The 17,600-nt window shown below is 36.9% G+C and overlaps 1 protein-coding gene across 3 annotated transcripts in view; it reads left to right on the top strand.

Annotated features, from left to right (window-relative positions):
* Window positions 1-499: 499 nt before the first annotated feature.
* LOC142222112 (uncharacterized) overlaps window positions 500-17,600 on the top strand; it is a 28,859-nt gene continuing 11,758 nt past the window's right edge. The window contains exons 1-5 of one of the 3 annotated variants that reach the window (XM_075292072.1): window positions 500-712; window positions 770-892; window positions 3,559-3,691; window positions 6,185-6,346; window positions 14,898-15,412. In XM_075292072.1, the coding sequence (XP_075148187.1) occupies window positions 638-712; window positions 770-892; window positions 3,559-3,691; window positions 6,185-6,346; window positions 14,898-15,007 (603 nt within the window). In that variant the 5' untranslated portion in view covers window positions 500-637 and the 3' untranslated portion in view covers window positions 15,008-15,412. Of the gene's footprint in view, window positions 713-769; window positions 893-3,558; window positions 3,692-6,184; window positions 6,610-14,897; window positions 15,413-17,600 lie in introns of those variants that run through there. The other 2 variants (XM_075292071.1, XM_075292073.1) reach the window with 2 other exon arrangements.

The raw sequence follows: 17,600 nt of genomic DNA, 5'->3' as shown, positions 1-17,600 counted from the left end.
TATTCGTGGTATATTCCAAATTAGGTGGGTTAACATTCTAAAATTGACATGTTTTGGAGGAAAACTTGTGTTTTGAACTTGTTTTTTAGTATGGCGAAAACGACTCATTTTGAAGTGCTTATAAAGGGAAAACATTTCAAACCCCAAAACAGGCTTGGTGAGAACGCCGTATATGACAGAGACATTTAAACCGGTTCATTGTGGGTTCATTGTGTTCGAAAGACAAATGCATGAAGTGGCTACCAACTAAATACAACCCAGTCCCATGACCAGTATAAAATTCCAACTGCTTGGAAATAGGGATTAATTGGCACCAAAAACACTGAAGGACAATTTCTCAACTTGAATATTGCCCAATCCTTTGAAAAATGTGTGAAAAATTGTTGAATTCAGTTTTTTCAAACATTTGTGTTTATTGGGCGGAAGCTTCGTGTGAACGCTCCATTAACTACGTACTGCCTCAAGCATTGCCGTCATGGTTAAGGCTAAACTTGGCAGCACTATCGGATGATCGGACAATTTAATAGAATCAGCTGACAATTATTATTTTCGCGCTTCCTTTAAATCTACTCACGGCTTTTGTATATCTTTCCTAATTTTACGTACCAAAACAAATCTAGTTAAACTATTCGAGAAAATGCTCTTGAATTCCTACGGGCAACCAACTATACTAGAAGAGGACGACGTTAACATGGGCTTGGCAGAATGGATGGTAAATACTTTAACCCATCAAAAGTTTTCCCATTAACTTATATAATACGCTAATTAGAATGCGCCTGTAATTTTGTGCAACAAGGACAGCCTGCAGGAGAGATATTTTCCTATTAATTGGAAAGGTACGCTGTACACATCTGAATCTATTATCACGAGTATTACGGAATCAAATATTAAGGTAAGCTTATACGCAATTCTTCGAAATTTAATTAAACCGCTGAAGTTTCAAAAAATTCATGTTGATTCCTACTACTCGTTTGTGAAAAAAGTTTTTCTTCTATGTTCAGATTTTCTACCAAAACTCTAAATTAAAAGTACACAAATATGTATATGACGACGATTTTGTTAAACCTTGGATATGGACATGTTTTAAAGCATTGATTGCGTAAAATATCATCATTTAAAATTAATTTTTTCAAAAAAAGTAACCGTAGAAAGAAACTGCACTTCGACTTGAAAAACGAACATAGTATCAACTAGGTGTGCGCGTGACAGAAATTTCACTCACGCACATTCACGAAGCAAAACGTTTATTCACTCACGCACGACACGTGCGGTATCCAATCCCACTCACGCACATTCACGAAATGAAAACCAGTACTCACGCACGAACTACTTTTAAAGACTCACGCACGATTCGCGACAATTCACGTTATTCACGGCATTTTCCAAACGGAAATCAGCAAAGGTAACAAAATTCAAAAATGGAATATAGTTCGAGAACTAAATTAATTTCACTTAACGTACGATTATGAATTAAATCTTGTTTTTTTTTTTGTGAGCGTGATTTTGCAGAAATTTTATTCACGCAAATTCACGAACCCATTTTATGTCTCATACACGATATATTTATTTTAGTCCCATTCACGCACACTCACGAGAGTTGCTTTGGATTTTGTTCACGAGAATTATTTTATAAAATCGACTTTTCAGACAAAACGTAGAATATTTCGAAATAGAATTTATTCCATAAAATGTCGATTTTTATAGATATAGTTTTTATAGATACAGTTACGTAAATTTTCGATTTTGTTTCCATGTATTTTTTCAGCAAAAAACGAGATGGAAAAAATTCAACACTTCTACGGTAATTTTATCTCAAACTTCATAAATACATTTGAACCCCTAACCGAATTATTTTGATGTTATATTTTCCACTTATGATGAAAAACTATATGAATTTTTGTCTCAAAATGAAATGAAATGAAATGAAAAATATTAATTTGACAGAAAATCAATTCGATTAGAAAATTATCTCTTTGTTATGCATGACGATGACCTATTCTATGTTTAGCTCAATAACAGGGAAATCTGAACGGCGTTCCAAATTCGTTCTCCTGCAATTATCCAATAAACCCAAAAGAAGTTATGGAAATTACATTGCAGTTTTACTAAGTTAAAGTAATAATCGTTGTGTTGCCAGGGAAAATTTTCCGTTTATCCTACAAGGCCAAAAAAGTCCCCTAAAATTTAAACAAAATTTACAAAACAAAATGGTTCTATGTGCTTTATTATCGTAAAACATATGAAAATGTAGCGTATATTACGTAAAAATAAATTTGTATTACTACCACGGTTGCCACAGTTGGTAGAATTCTACCAAAAATAGTAGATTTTTTCTGTTTGGTAGATTTCTTAATGTTTTGGTAGATCAAATCTCTAGAAAAAAATTGGAAAAAGTTGATATAAAAATAAAATTTTGGAAAAAGTTTTATTTTGAGAACATTTTTTATAGATATAAAATTTTGACAAAATTTTCTATAAAAGTAAAATTTTGACAAAATTTTCTATAGAAGTAAAATTTTGAGAAAATTTTCTATAGAAATAAAATTTTGAGAAAATTTTCTACAGAAAAAATATTTTGAGAAAATCTTCTATAGAAATACTATTTTGAGAAAATTTTTATATAGAAATAAAATGTTGAGAAAATTTTCTATAGAAATAAAATTTTGACAAAATTTATTTATAGAAATAAAATTTTGACAAAATTTATTTATAGAAATAAAATTTTGAAAAAAAATCTATAAAAATAAAATATTGACAAAATTTTCTATAGAAATACAATTTTGACAAAATTTACTATAGAAATAAAATTTTGACAAAAATTTAGACAAACAATTTATAGAATAATTTTCTATTGAAATTTGTAAAATTTTGCCAAAATGTTCTACACAAATATTTGTTTGGTAGATTTGTATTAAGATTTTCATCAAATTTTGGTAGATTTTTTAATATAAATATAAAAACTTAAAAATTATATAAAAATTGTGTTGAGTGAAAAAGTCCTACATAGTGCCCTACGTCCCTACAAGACGCTAAATATTAGAAAAAAAAACCTACATGTAGGGAATTTCCCCTGCTTCTGGCAACACTGGCATATAGAAACAAAACGCTTATATACGTTGCAATTTTTATACGTTAATTTTTCGATCGATAGCGCCAAAACTATTTAGAAATATTATAAACAAATTTTACTAAATTGTTTAGGGAAATATATTATGGTATATACATATATACAACAGCGCTACTCCAAAGAATTCCATCCACTCTGAAACATTTCATTATCGTACTAAGTGATACAGAAGTCAATAAATATACCTAAAAATATACCTAAAAACCTGCATCACAAAAAATTTCGCTAAAATATAACTTTCAATGGCATATAAGAAACGGAGCAAATTTTTAATTTATTTAAATTAACGTAAATCCTTGGTAATGTTTATTTATTCATATGTATCTTTGGTGTTTAAGACTACAATTTATACATACTTCAATAATTCTTTGAATTTCTTGTATAATTAAAGATTAAACCAATTCAGTTTTGTGTTTTGTTTTAACTTGTAGCTTCCGTGGGATATGTCGTATAATAAAATCCCTCTTTTGCCGCATGAGGTATTCAATGTTACGTTACAAGGAGGTAATAACATCAAATTAACCATGATGCCTTTATATGACAATATGGTGTACATAATCGAAGGTTAGTATAAGAATATAGTTTTAATTATATAACAAGATTAAGATACAATAGTTTAGCCCATTTAGCCCCCGCATACAAAAAAAGTAAAAGTAAACTGAGAGCCACCGGGTTCAATTGCCGTTTCGACCAAACTGCAAACAAAATAGCGTTGGTTTATACCATCTCTTTAGTGCTGGTTTATATCATCTCTGTAGTGGTGACATTATTTAGTGTTTCAAATCTCTAAGTAGCTTCACTGTAATGTGAAGACCTTTCGATCTCGGCTATAAAAATGAGGCGCCTTTGTCAATGAGCGAAATATAGAATCGGCTGCTCCCATTGACTACGACCTATTGTATCACAATGGACGGAATAGCCTAAATTATGGGGCTACTATCTAACCTAAACTTTGAACCCACTCATACCTCAGATGGTCAACTTCTGTCCGGTTCATTGTTTAGTTCAATGCTTTTTATTTTGGCGTTTCTCAACCACTTAGAACCGCTGCAAAATTTGTTGTATTCGGCCGAAATTGGGATTGAACCAACGACTTTTTTTATTATTCAAGGTGGGCATGCTAATCGTTGTATTGTTAGAAAAAATGCTGCATAAAGTCTGTTGATTTAAATCAGTAGTAGAGTGGTTTTGAACTTCGATCCAGTGAAGAAGTTGTTTTTGACCCATAAGTGTATATAAAGTTATATTATTTATTTATTTATTTATTAAAATAAAGGGTGATACGGTCAAAATTTTGTCAATATAAACTTGACGTATTTCTTTCAATTTTGCATTTAAAAAAAAAACCTGAACACACCTCATTTTGAAGGTGTATGTGTGTAGAATGTTGCTCCTATTTTGATTTTGGAATTCACTCTTCAGTTGTCAAAATGCCGTCCAAGCAAGAAGAGCAGCGTATCAAAATTTTGCTCGTGCATCGCGAAAATCCGAGCTACTCGCACGCAAAGCTGGCAAAATCGCTAAAAGTTGCCAACTCAACCGTTACAAATGTAATTAAAGTGTTTGGGGAACGTTTGTCGACAGCCAGGAAGTCTGGATCGGGGGGAAATCGAAAACTGGAAGCCGCTGAGACGACAAAGAGAGTTGCCGGTAGTTTCAAGCGAAACCCTAAGCTCTCTCTCCGAGATGCCGCAAATAAGCTGGGTGTATCGTCTACAACCGTGCATCGAGCCAAAAAGCCGGACTATCGACTTACAAGAAGGTAGTGACTCCAAATCGCGATGATAAACAAAATACGACGGCCAAAGCGCGATCCCGGAGGCTGTACACGACGATGCTGACGAAGTTTGACTGCGTGGTAATGGACGACGAAACCTACGTCAAAGCCGACTACCAGCAGCTTCCGGGACAGGAGTTTTTTACGGCAAAAGGAAAGGGAAAGGTAGCAGATATTTTCGAGCACATAAAACTGTCAAAGTTCGCAAAGAAATATCTGGTTTGGCAAGCCATCTGTACCTGTGGCTTGAAAAGCAGCATTTTCATAGCTTCCGGGACTGTCAACCAAGAAATTTACGTGAAAGAGTGTTTGAATAAACGTCTGCTGCCTTTCCTGAAGAAACACGGTTGTTCCGTCCTGTTTTGGCCGGATTTGGCATCTTGCCATTACGGTAAAAAGGCCATGGAGTGGTACGCCGCCAATAACGTGCAGGTGGTTCCCAAGGACAAGAACCCTCCCAACACGCCAGAGCTCCGCCCAATTGAGAAATACTGGGCTATTGTCAAGCGGAACCTAAAGAAGACCAAAAAAACTGCTAAGGACGAGCAGCAGTTCAAGGCAAACTGGCTTTCTGCGGCGAAGAAGGTGGACAAGGTGGCTGTACAAAATCTGATGGCAGGTGTCAAGCGTGAGGCCCGGCAATTCGGATTTGGAAAAGCGAAAGCCTAACTGAATATTTTTCCTGAATTTTATACTAATTGAACTTGAAAAAGAAATTTAATTTGATTTTTTTAAATAAACGATTTCACCGATTTACACGCGTTTTCCCTTGACCAAATTTTGACCGTATCACCCTTTAATTGAGTTTATCAGTTGCAATTTGAAATAGAATGTTTATGTTACATAAATATGAACATATTCAATAGTGCAGTTTCAAAAACAAATTTCCTTTCATACTTCCGTTTTTGGTAGTTATCGACAGAGGCTCAACGAAATATCATTCCACATACACTAATAGAAAAAGTTTCGTTATATTAAAGAAATGTGTCGTTAAAAGCGTGCCAATGAAACAAATTCGTTAATGCAACAAAATTTTTCGTTATTATAACAGAAAATTTTTAATCAATGTATCGTTTCGTACTATTAACGAATATTTTTATTGTATTAATGAAAATGTTTCGTTATATCAATGAGAATTTTTCGTTGGCTCAATTTTAATGAAATTTTCTTTGTGTGTATATTAATATTTAACCATTTGCGTTTGAACTTTTCTTTATTTTGTATGTATGTTTATATATAACATTAATTTATTTCGATATTTCAATTACTTTGCATTTTAGATGAATATGTTAAATCTTTGGTCTGCGATAATTTAACACCAAAAGATATATATTATATTACTCACCAAAAACTTGTACGTGCACGTATAAAAGAAGGCGTCGATGTTTTATATATCAACGATGGAATCTACCAAGAATCACATAATCAAGATAGACATCCTGGTAAGTTTTTGTTGAGATCTTTGGCATATTCAGTCCGCCCTGGTTTTATAAAAGGTTATTATAACACTTCAATTTCACAATCACTATTAGATTGTTGTGAAAAAATTTAATGAAGAAATGCTCATAGATATTCTGATTAAAATAGATGCTTAGATATTAAGAAATAATGTTTATAATAATATTCTATATAAAAATATAATATTTGATTTCTTTCGGCCTTGTCTATTATATCCGAAATAAGTCGATCGTTATTCAGCATCGTATCTGCCATTTATGTCGTCACAATACAGCCCTATGATTGTTTTACTCACCGATGTGGATCAGGCCTTTACGAAATTATGCTGGTCTTGTCCCATTTGTTGCACAAAAATCTAAAGGATAAAATCCAGTGCATACTGAAAAACCTTTTCTACAGTTCTATTTTTTTATTTTCAACAACTGTGTTTTTTAGGCGTGTTTCACTAAATGATTCCTATTTCAATGAATCCCGCCAATAGGCAGCCTTTAGCATTAGAGACAGAGATACTTTAAGAAATTAAAAGTATTTGAATCGCTTTCATAATGTTATTCTTATCTACCTTACATGATTCTTGTTAAATCTGGGCCATCATGTAAAAATAGTGAATATAGAAAGCTTCCATTGGCCATAAGATTTAAGACGTCAGACAATTATATATATAATTATAATATCGATAGAATTGACGTTGACATGTTACCAAAAAATATACGTCTCCAAATAACAATTGAACGCTTCCTTCGTCAGCCTAAATCATCCATTGAGCCTGCCAAAAGGTGACTTTCTAACAGTGTACACCACTTCAAACCCATGCAGCCATGGTCAAATAAATGATGTTGATGTTGTTGTAACAGTTTTTAATGTAGTTTCATCCATTTTGTTCTATTCTTTGGTAGTTACTATCCTGATCAAGGAACTCTGCGACAAGCATGGTATGTGTCCAGAGCTGGTGGTGAGACGGGTAGGTTTACCTGGACAAGCGAAACGGTGGCGAGTGTCATGTGGCCGTCGATTACAGATAGGACACACGTCAGCTACGCTGCGGCCAAGGTAGCTACGCTGCAGACGGGTAGGAATTAAGCCTGATCTTAGTTGGGCTAAAACTACCCTGGTCTGCCGTTGAAGGTCTCTTTCCTCCGGTGCTATGGGCGGTGGTCGAGCTCCGAGAACAGGATTAACCTTGTAACCGCTTCGCTACAGTATCCTCATGAATCCTGTTGAGACCTGTCTGGTATTCTGCCTGAACTAGAGGTTATCTTCTATAACGCTGGATCTCGCGCTCTAGGAGGTGAAGATCAATCCTTAAATTCCTTGGTGGTGGATGGTGATTTGGATGACAAATTCGGTAGCAACCCAAGAGGTACTGCTTTGACAACATGTAATTGTGTCGACGCACTGGGATGATCTTGGTCCCCCCATAAAGGTGATTCAGGGGTGTACTGCGGAGACATCCTGTCGCAGTTCTAAGGTCAGCGTCCTGAAAGGTCTATATGTTTTTCCACTTAAGGCGCTGCATAATTTACCACTGACCGGCCAATTATCTTATATGTAGTCAACAAGGTATCTTTGTCCGCACTCCAAGTGCTTCCGGAAAGAGACTTGAGGGCCCTGTTTCTATCCCACGGCGGTGGGTTCTTTGTACCGGATTGATCCAACGAGTCCTACCCATTGGCCAGCGTCTGCCACATCTGCGTGCGTGTTGTTTCGTCCGTATTTTTGTTTTCTCCATTTGCTGTTGGTCCGAGTCGGGATAGAGGAAAACCCCGTACTGTTCGGAATACCGAAACCTGATCCACCATCGTTCGGTTTCGGTGAGGTGTAACCGGTGTTTGGAATGGGTGCACTTCCGGAACTGCTCTGGTCTAACATCGCTGCGGGAGTATAATCATACTGACTACGAGGCAGTATGCTTTGCCAACGACAGCTGCAGTGGGTCGTCAGACAATGCGACCCCCGCCATCTCCCGCACAACAATATTCTCCGTCGCAGCATCTTACACCCAATATTGATGTGCCAGTTTCGGATAGTGCATCGTTTTTGCATTTTAATTGCAACGGACTCCGATAATACTATAAGTGAGATTGTGGACTTTATGAATCGGAAAAGCATGATGGTCGCGGCGATCAAGGAAACTAAGTTGAATGCCACCTGCAGCCTACGCCACTTTGATGGATACAATGTGCTACGCAAGGATCGCACAAGAAGTGGAGGTGGTGTCCTGGTTTTCTAATTACACCGTTTCGTGCAGTATAGACCTATCCCGCTTGTGCCAGGCCCTAGTGATATGGTATGTATAGGGGTAGCAGTAAAGTCTCGGGCTCCCGAGATAGTGCTATACAACGTGTATATACCGCCGGTTAGTAGCTATGCTCCTGAGAGGCATAGCTTTGGCAGAGCAGATATGTGACTCCACAGTTTGCATGGTGAACGAAGAGGCCACCACGTGAATTATGGGTGATTGCAGCAGGATATATTTCTTTAGCATCTTCTGGTCTGATAAATGACGTTTTCTGGCAACCCGTCATTTCATTTCATACCTATAATTCTCACCATTAACCGACCCTCCGATTTCATAACCTCTGAACGCCGGACGTTTATTAACCAAAAGAAAGCCAACTGGGAAGGCTTCAGAGACAGATCGCCGCTTCAGTGAGCTGGAGGACGTTAGGCGGGACTCGCAGACGATCGTGTAGAACGCCGTCGTGCTAACCCTGCTGATCTTAAAATCAGGGAACTGAATCTAGAGGTTAGTAAGGAAGTAGACGAGCACAAGCGGAACACTTGGTTAGAGCACCTTACTTACCACTTAGGAACAGGTAAGTTGTGGTCAACAATGAGAGCCCTCTCGAACCCCACCATAAGGGATGATGGGATCGCAGTAACTTTTGGCGGCGTGACGGCGACTGATCCGAAAAGATACGTCAGATTTGTCAACCGACAGTTTGTCGAGCATCCAGAGTGATAGAGCGAAAAGGAGATCCACTCGTCGCATTCGTGGTCTCCGAACCGATAATACACCACAATTTACCATAGCCGAAATTACAAATGTCATCAACAGCGTGAAACCATCTAAGGCGCTGGGCCCCGACGGAATCTCTATGCTAATGCTGAAGCAACTGGGAACACTGGGGGTTGAGTATTTGACCAGTCTCCTCAATTTGTCCTTGGAATCACTCATTATAGCCGATGTCTGGAAAATGGGTAGGGTGATTCCACTACTGAAGCCGGGCAAAGGTTCGAGTAAAGGTGAATCGTACAGACCGATACCCTTCTCTCGCCAGTAGCCAGGACACTTGAGGGACTATACTCCCCAGCCTTGTGGGGAATTTTCCAGCTGCTAATCATCAACATGGATTCCATAAAGTACACAGTACGACCACGGCTTTGCATGCCATTTCAGCATACATTAGGTTAGGTTAGGTGGCAGCCCGATGTATCAGGCTCACTTAGACTATTCAGTCCATTGTGATACCACATTGGCGAACTTCTCTCTTATCACTGAGTGCTGCCCGATTCCATGTTAAGCTCAATGACAAGGGACCTCCTTTTTATAGCCGAGTCCGAACGGCGTTCCACATTACAGTGAAACCACTTAGAGAAGTTTTGAAACCCTCAGAAATGTCACCAGCATTACTGAGGTGGGATAATCCACCGCTGAAAAACTTTTTGGTGTTCGGTCGAAGCAGGAATCGAACCCACGACCTTGTGTATGCAAGGCGGGCATGCGAACCATTGCACCACGGTGGCTCCCCAGAATACATTAATAGAGGACTCAACCAGCCCAAGACATTCGATACTGTCGAAGACATTCGATACTGTGAACCACGCCAGACTCACTGAGGACATCGAGAATACGTCCCTTCCGGCCGGAACCAAATGCTGGGTTCTAAATTATCTGTGCGGACGCCAGTCGTATGTGGAATTTAGGGACAAGAAATCAAGATCCCGTAGAGTGAAACTGGGAGTTCCAAAAGGTGCGATGATATCTCTGGCACTGTTTAAACTCTACTTGTCCTCTATTCCACCCCCTCCAGACGGCGTCGAGATTGTATCATATGCGGGCCCATTGTTGATGACATATGCGGTCGATTGAACGTGTACCTCGCTGATCTTACCAGTTATTTCACTGCAGGATATTAAAGGATATCTCCCACCAAATCGTATGTGAAGCGAATAGCTGCTTGCAAAACAACCCCAGCGGAAAAGATATTCGCCAGCCTTTCATGTAAAACCAAGAACATACCCGGATTGAAAATAAATATTGGAGTAAAACACTCTAAATTTATTTAATTCAAAATGTTAGGAAAATTTTCGGCTTCGCCCGATTATTGATTTTTTTTTTGCCCCGCTTCGGTCGAGCTCTAAACTAAATTCTAAAAAAAACCAGTAAGGAAAGTCTAAAGTCGGGCGGGGCCGACTATATTATACCCTGCACCACTTTGTAGATCTAAATTTTGGATACCATATCACATCCGTCAAATGTGTTGGGGCTATATATAAAGGTTTGTCCCAAATACATACATTTAAATATCACTCGATCTGGACAGAATTTGATAGACTTCTACAAAATCTATAGACTCAAAATTTAAGTCGGCTAATGCACTAGGGTGGAACACCATGTTAGTAAAAAAATATGGGAAACATTTAAATCTGGAGCAATTTTAAGAAAACTTCGCAAAAGTTTATTTATGATTTATCGCTCGATATATATGCATTAGAAGTTAAGGAAAAATAGAGTCATTTTTACAACTTTTCGACTAAACAGTGGCGATTTTACATGGAAAATGTTGGTATTTTGACCATTTTTGTCGAAATCAGAAAAACATATATATGGGAGCTATATCTAAATCTGAACCGATTTCAACCAAATTTGGCACGCATAGCAACAATGCTAATTCAACCCCTTGTGCAAAATTTCAACTAAATCGGAGTTAAAAATTGGCCTCTATGGTCATATGAGTGTAAATCGGGCGAAAGCTATATATGGGAGCTATATCTAAATCTGAACCGATTTCAACCAAATTTGGCACGCATAGCCACAATGCTAATTCTACTCCCTGTGCAAAATTTCAACTAAATCGGAGCAAAAAATTGGCCTCTGTGGTCATATGAGTGTAAATCGGGCGAAAGCTATATATGGGAGCTATATCTAAATCTGAACCGATTTCAACCAAATTTGACACGCATAGCTACAATGCTAATTCTACTCCCTGTGCAAAATTTCAACTAAATCGGAGCAAAAAATTGGCCTCTGTGGTCATATGAGTGTAAATCGGGCGAAAGCTATATATGGGAGCTATATCTAAATCTGAACCGATTTCAACCAAATTTGGCACGCATAGCTACAATGCTAATTCTACTCCCTGTGCAAAATTTCAACCAAATCAGAGCAAAAAATTGGCCTCTGTGGGCAAATGAGTGTAAATCGGGCGAAAGCTATATATGGGAGCTATATCTAAATCTGAACCGATTTGGCTGATATTTTGCAAGTTTTTCGAGACTCATAAAATATTCGGATGTACGGAATTTGAGGAAGATCGGTTGATATACACGCCAATTATGACCAGATCGGTGAAAAATATATATGGCAGCTATATCTAAATCTGAACCGATTTTTTCCAAAATCAATAGGGATCGTCTTTGAGCCGAAACAGGACCCTATACCAAATTTTAGGACGATCGGACTAAAACTGCGAGCTGTACTTTGCACACAAAAATACATCAACAGACAGACAGACGGACAGACAGACAGACAGACAGACAGACAGACAGACAGACAGACGGACATCGCTAAATCGACTCAGAATTTAATTCTAAGACGATCGGTATACTAAACGATGGGTCTCAGACTTTTCCTTCTTGGCGTTACATACAAATGCACAAACTTATTATACCCTGTACCACAGTAGTGGTGAAGGGTATAAATATGGGAAACATTTAAATCTGGAGCAATTTTAAGAAAACTTCGCAAAAGTTTATTTATGATTTATCGCTCGATATATATGCATTAGAAGTTAAGGAAAAATAGAGTCATTTTTACAACTTTTCGACTAAACAGTGGCGATTTTACATGGAAAATGTTGGTATTTTGACCATTTTTGTCGAAATCAGAAAAACATATATATGGGAGCTATATCTAAATCTGAACCGATTTCAACCAAATTTGGCACGCATAGCAACAATGCTAATTCAACCCCTTGTGCAAAATTTCAACTAAATCGGAGTTAAAAATTGGCCTCTATGGTCATATGAGTGTAAATCGGGCGAAAGCTATATATGGGAGCTATATCTAAATCTGAACCGATTTCAACCAAATTTGGCACGCATAGCCACAATGCTAATTCTACTCCCTGTGCAAAATTTCAACTAAATCGGAGCAAAAAATTGGCCTCTGTGGTCATATGAGTGTAAATCGGGCGAAAGCTATATATGGGAGCTATATCTAAATCTGAACCGATTTCAACCAAATTTGACACGCATAGCTACAATGCTAATTCTACTCCCTGTGCAAAATTTCAACTAAATCGGAGCAAAAAATTGGCCTCTGTGGTCATATGAGTGTAAATCGGGCGAAAGCTATATATGGGAGCTATATCTAAATCTGAACCGATTTCAACCAAATTTGGCACGCATAGCTACAATGCTAATTCTACTCCCTGTGCAAAATTTCAACTAAATCAGAGCAAAAAATTGGCCTCTGTGGGCAAATGAGTGTAAATCGGGCGAAAGCTATATATGGGAGCTATATCTAAATCTGAACCGATTTGGCTGATATTTTGCAAGTTTTTCGAGACTCATAAAATATTCGGATGTACGGAATTTGAGGAAGATCGGTTGATATACACGCCAATTATGACCAGATCGGTGAAAAATATATATGGCAGCTATATCTAAATCTGAACCGATTTTTTCCAAAATCAATAGGGATCGTCTTTGAGCCGAAACAGGACCCTATACCAAATTTTAGGACGATCGGACTAAAACTGCGAGCTGTACTTTGCACACAAAAATACATCAACAGACAGACAGACAGACAGACGGACAGACAGACAGACAGACAGACAGACAGACAGACAGACATCGCTAAATCGACTCAGAATTTAATTCTAAGACGATCGGTATACTAAACGATGGGTCTCAGACTTTTCCTTCTTGGCGTTACATACAAATGCACAAACTTATTATACCCTGTACCACAGTAGTGGTGAAGGGTATAATAAAATCTAAATTTAAAAACTATCCTCTGTGTTTTTTAGGTAGAATGTTGCTATGTGTAAAACTTAGCTATTTTGGTATTATGTGTATTTTTATAAAATCCTGTCAAAATATGGATGGAAAAGATCCAAACATTTATATGTATAAATTAATTGAATCAAAAAAGTAACCGTGAAAACAAGCTGGGTTTCAGCTTGAAAACTGAACATAGTATTTACCTTTACTGACTTCTTAGTATTCAAAATTCAGTAATTTTATTTTATAATTATATTATAATGACCAAAAAGGATTTTTTGAACATTTTCACCAATCAAATTCGATCTTCGATCGGAAAAATGGTTGCTTTGAACAACAAAAAACAAATTTAAATCTGTATATTTACACTTAACTTCATTTAAAAAAATATATAAAACAAAAAGCATAAAACATAAAAAAACAACAACAACAAAACGAAACGAAATGTTGCCTAATTTCTTTTATAAACAAAGTTCTGCGATATTAAATGTTGTCAATTTTCTGTACTCAAGCGAGTACAATGGCAGGAAATAGGTTAAGATTATGCCTATCTCTAATTAAACTGAAAGGAAAAAACATTATCCACTATACCAATTTTATGTCCTTAGCTAACATTGGTCGGTAAAGTAAAGCTGCATAAAGTAGGCGACCAATGATCCCGTAAGATGCTTCCCGGCCCGGATGTTATCTAACATAAATATTCACCCTTATTCCTGAAGTCGCCCTCGCTCTCGCCGTCGCTTTTTGTCGTCTGTCGCTTCTAAGTCGTATCGTCATTCATTTGGTATTCCTGAGAAGTGGCGACGGCGACGACGACGATTACTTTTTGTACCAATTACAATACTCGGTAATAAAAGACCGATATCACTAGAAGACAATCAGCTGATGTGCAAAAAAAGAATTTTAATTTTTTGGTTTCACATATTTTTATTTCTGACGCAATTCTAAGTCGGAAAATTAAGCAAAAATATTTAATTTGACGCGGAAAAAATGTGGATATATATTCGAGGACAGTTAAAGCTTCCAAAACTACAAAAATAGCGACGACGCTGAGATCAATGGCACAAGGATCATCGTAAAAGAAAACAATCAGCTGATGTGCAAAACTGAATTTTAATTATTTATGTTTAAAGGTAAGTACTATGTTCGCTTTTCGCGTTGAAATTTTCGTGGTTACTTTATTAAAACAGTTCAATATAAAGCAGACAAATTAACTCAATTGATGCGTAGTTTCTTGTTCCACTAGTTTTCGACAAGACTTTAAAGGAATAATTTTGTTTTCATTTATAATTTTTATTATTTAAGGAAATGTAATCGCGAAAATAAAGTGGTTTTCAACTCGAAAACCGAACATAGTACCTACCCTAAAATGCTGTTTGTTTGTAATCCAATGTGGACTTGGAAAATCTAAATAAATGATAAATTTGACTCGGAAAATGATTTAGATATCTACATTAGGACAATAACAACATCCGGCATATACAATTGGAACGACGTTGACATTATATGTCCTAGGATCATTCAAAGTTCGACACAATTGTTACCTAAGTTTGGTGCTAAATAAAATACATTGGCCTTGAAGGATTTCTATTAAAAATAAATGGAATTGAAAATCAACACGTTTACTTTAATTGTACAGTGTTCTTTTCTATGATTTGAATGTGATGACCATAACTGCTATATATAATGATTTTTTCCCATTTTTTGTAATTGTTGAAGATTAGTCACTTTACCTCTTACCAATTTCCATTTTTTAAATGTATTTTTCAATTGTTCGATTAATAAAGTCTAAAAAACTTCTTCAAAAATTAAACACTAAACTCGTCGCTGGTAAATTTAAAGGAGACAAAAAGCGGCACCAGGAATACCGATTTTCTTCGATAGCAGAATATATCGACGAACGGAATAACAATTAGTGGCGACTGACGAAAAGCGACGGCGAGGGCGACTTCAGGAATAAGGGTGATTGTTTATATCATTCACCCTTATTCCTGAAGTCGCCCTCGCCGTCGCTTTTCGTCTGTCGCCACTAATAGGTATTCCGTTCGTCGATATACTGCTATCGACGAAAATCGGTATTCCTGGGGGCTAATCGATATCGAATCCATAATCGTATCGAAAAAATTGTCGATACTATTAAAAGTTTGGATCACGGCATTCGATCGAAATTTGATGCAATTTCTCTAGCATTGCCAACAGCAAAAACCGAAGCAGAACGAAATGAATTGACAAAATTAAGTTAGCGACACAAAATAGAATGTAGAAAACATATGTTTTTGAAGATTTAAAAGTAAAAATCAATTATATTGCATTGTATCTTATGGGCCCATATCTCTTTTTACATTCCTCCGAATTCCTTCCTAATTGGAGGATGAGATGAATATAAAATAATTCGACGACAAATAACAGGTTGGCTGATAAGTCCCCGGTCTGACACATAGATGGCGACGTTTTGATAAAATACTGTTTTCTGAAGGGGAAAAATACGGTGGAAGCAAAAACTTGGCTTGATAATGAGTTTCCGGACTCTGCCCCAGGGAAATCAACAGTAATTGATTGGTATGCAAAATTCAAGCGTGGTGAAATGAGCACGGAGGACGGTGAACGCAGTGGACGCCCGAAAGAGGTGGTTACAGACGAAAACATCAAAAAAATCCATAAAATGATTTTGAAGGACCGTAAAATGAAGTTGATCGAGATAGCAGAGGGCTTAAAGATATCAAAGGAACGTGTTGGTCATATCATTCATCAATATTTGGATATGCGGTAGCTCTGTGCAAATGGGTGCCGCGCGAGCTCACATTTGACCACAAACAACAACGTGTTGATGATTCTGAGCGGTGTTTGCAGCTGTTAACTCGTAATACACCCGAGTTTTTCCGTCGATATGTGACAATGGATGAAACATGGCTCCATCACTACACTCCTTAGTCCAATCGACAGTCGGCTGAGTGGACAGCGACCGGTGAACCGCCTCCGAAGCGTGGAAAGACTCAAAAGTCCGCTGGCAAAGTAATGGACTCTGTTTTTTGGGATGCGCATGGAATAATTTCTATCGATTATCTTGAGAAGGAAAAACCATCAACAGTGATTATTATATGGTGTTATTGGAGCGTTTGAAGGTCGAAATCGCGGCAAAACGGCCTCATATGAAGAAGAAAAAAAGTGTTGTTCCACCAAGACAACGCACCGTATCACAAGTCATTGAGAACGATGGCAAAAATTCATGAATTGGGCTTCGAATTGCTTCCCCACCCACCGTATTCTCCAGATCTGGCCCCCAGCGATTTTTTTTTTGTTCTCAGACCTCAAAAGGATGCTCGCAAGGAAAAAATTTGGCTGCAATGAAGAGGTGATCGCCGAAACTGAGGCCTATTTTGAGGCAAAACGGAAGGAGTACTACCAAAATGGTATCAAAAAATTGGAAGGTCGTTTTTTTCTTTGTTAATTTTCAAGAACACGAAAAGTCGCTATTAGCTTTTCAATCTCTATAAACTAAGCCTTTTGGAAAGAATAAAAACTAACATATTCGATCTTTCTGTATAATTTATTTTTTTATTTTTTCAATGAAATACATCAATCTTAAATACTACATTTAGGATTGTATTAAGTTTATCATACAAATAAAGTATAACTCAATGCCGAATTTGATGTTCTGTTTTAACAGTGATTAAATAAAAGATTTCACAACCAAATAAAAAAGAAATTATCATTGAGTAGTTCATTTCAGGTTATATTGGAATACGTCTAGGCAAAAATAAATAAAATACTCATTTTTGAATCATTGATGTGCCAACATTTACAAAATGTGCACATAAGAAAATTACAATTTAAGAACTATGAAAGACGTGGAGGAGCGGGGACATACGCGACGAGTTTTTGTGCGACTCAAGGATTAAAATCATGAAAAAAAAAATAGTTTATAAACTATACATTACTTCTTGTAAAAATATAAATGTTCGCATATATTTGATGATATCAGCATATATAAAGCACATGCGTCAACAC

This window comes from Haematobia irritans, chromosome 1 (assembly GCF_050003625.1).
Source record: "Haematobia irritans isolate KBUSLIRL chromosome 1, ASM5000362v1, whole genome shotgun sequence".
Classification (NCBI taxonomy): domain Eukaryota; kingdom Metazoa; phylum Arthropoda; class Insecta; order Diptera; family Muscidae; genus Haematobia; species Haematobia irritans.
This window is presented reverse-complemented; position numbering and strand designations above follow the sequence as displayed.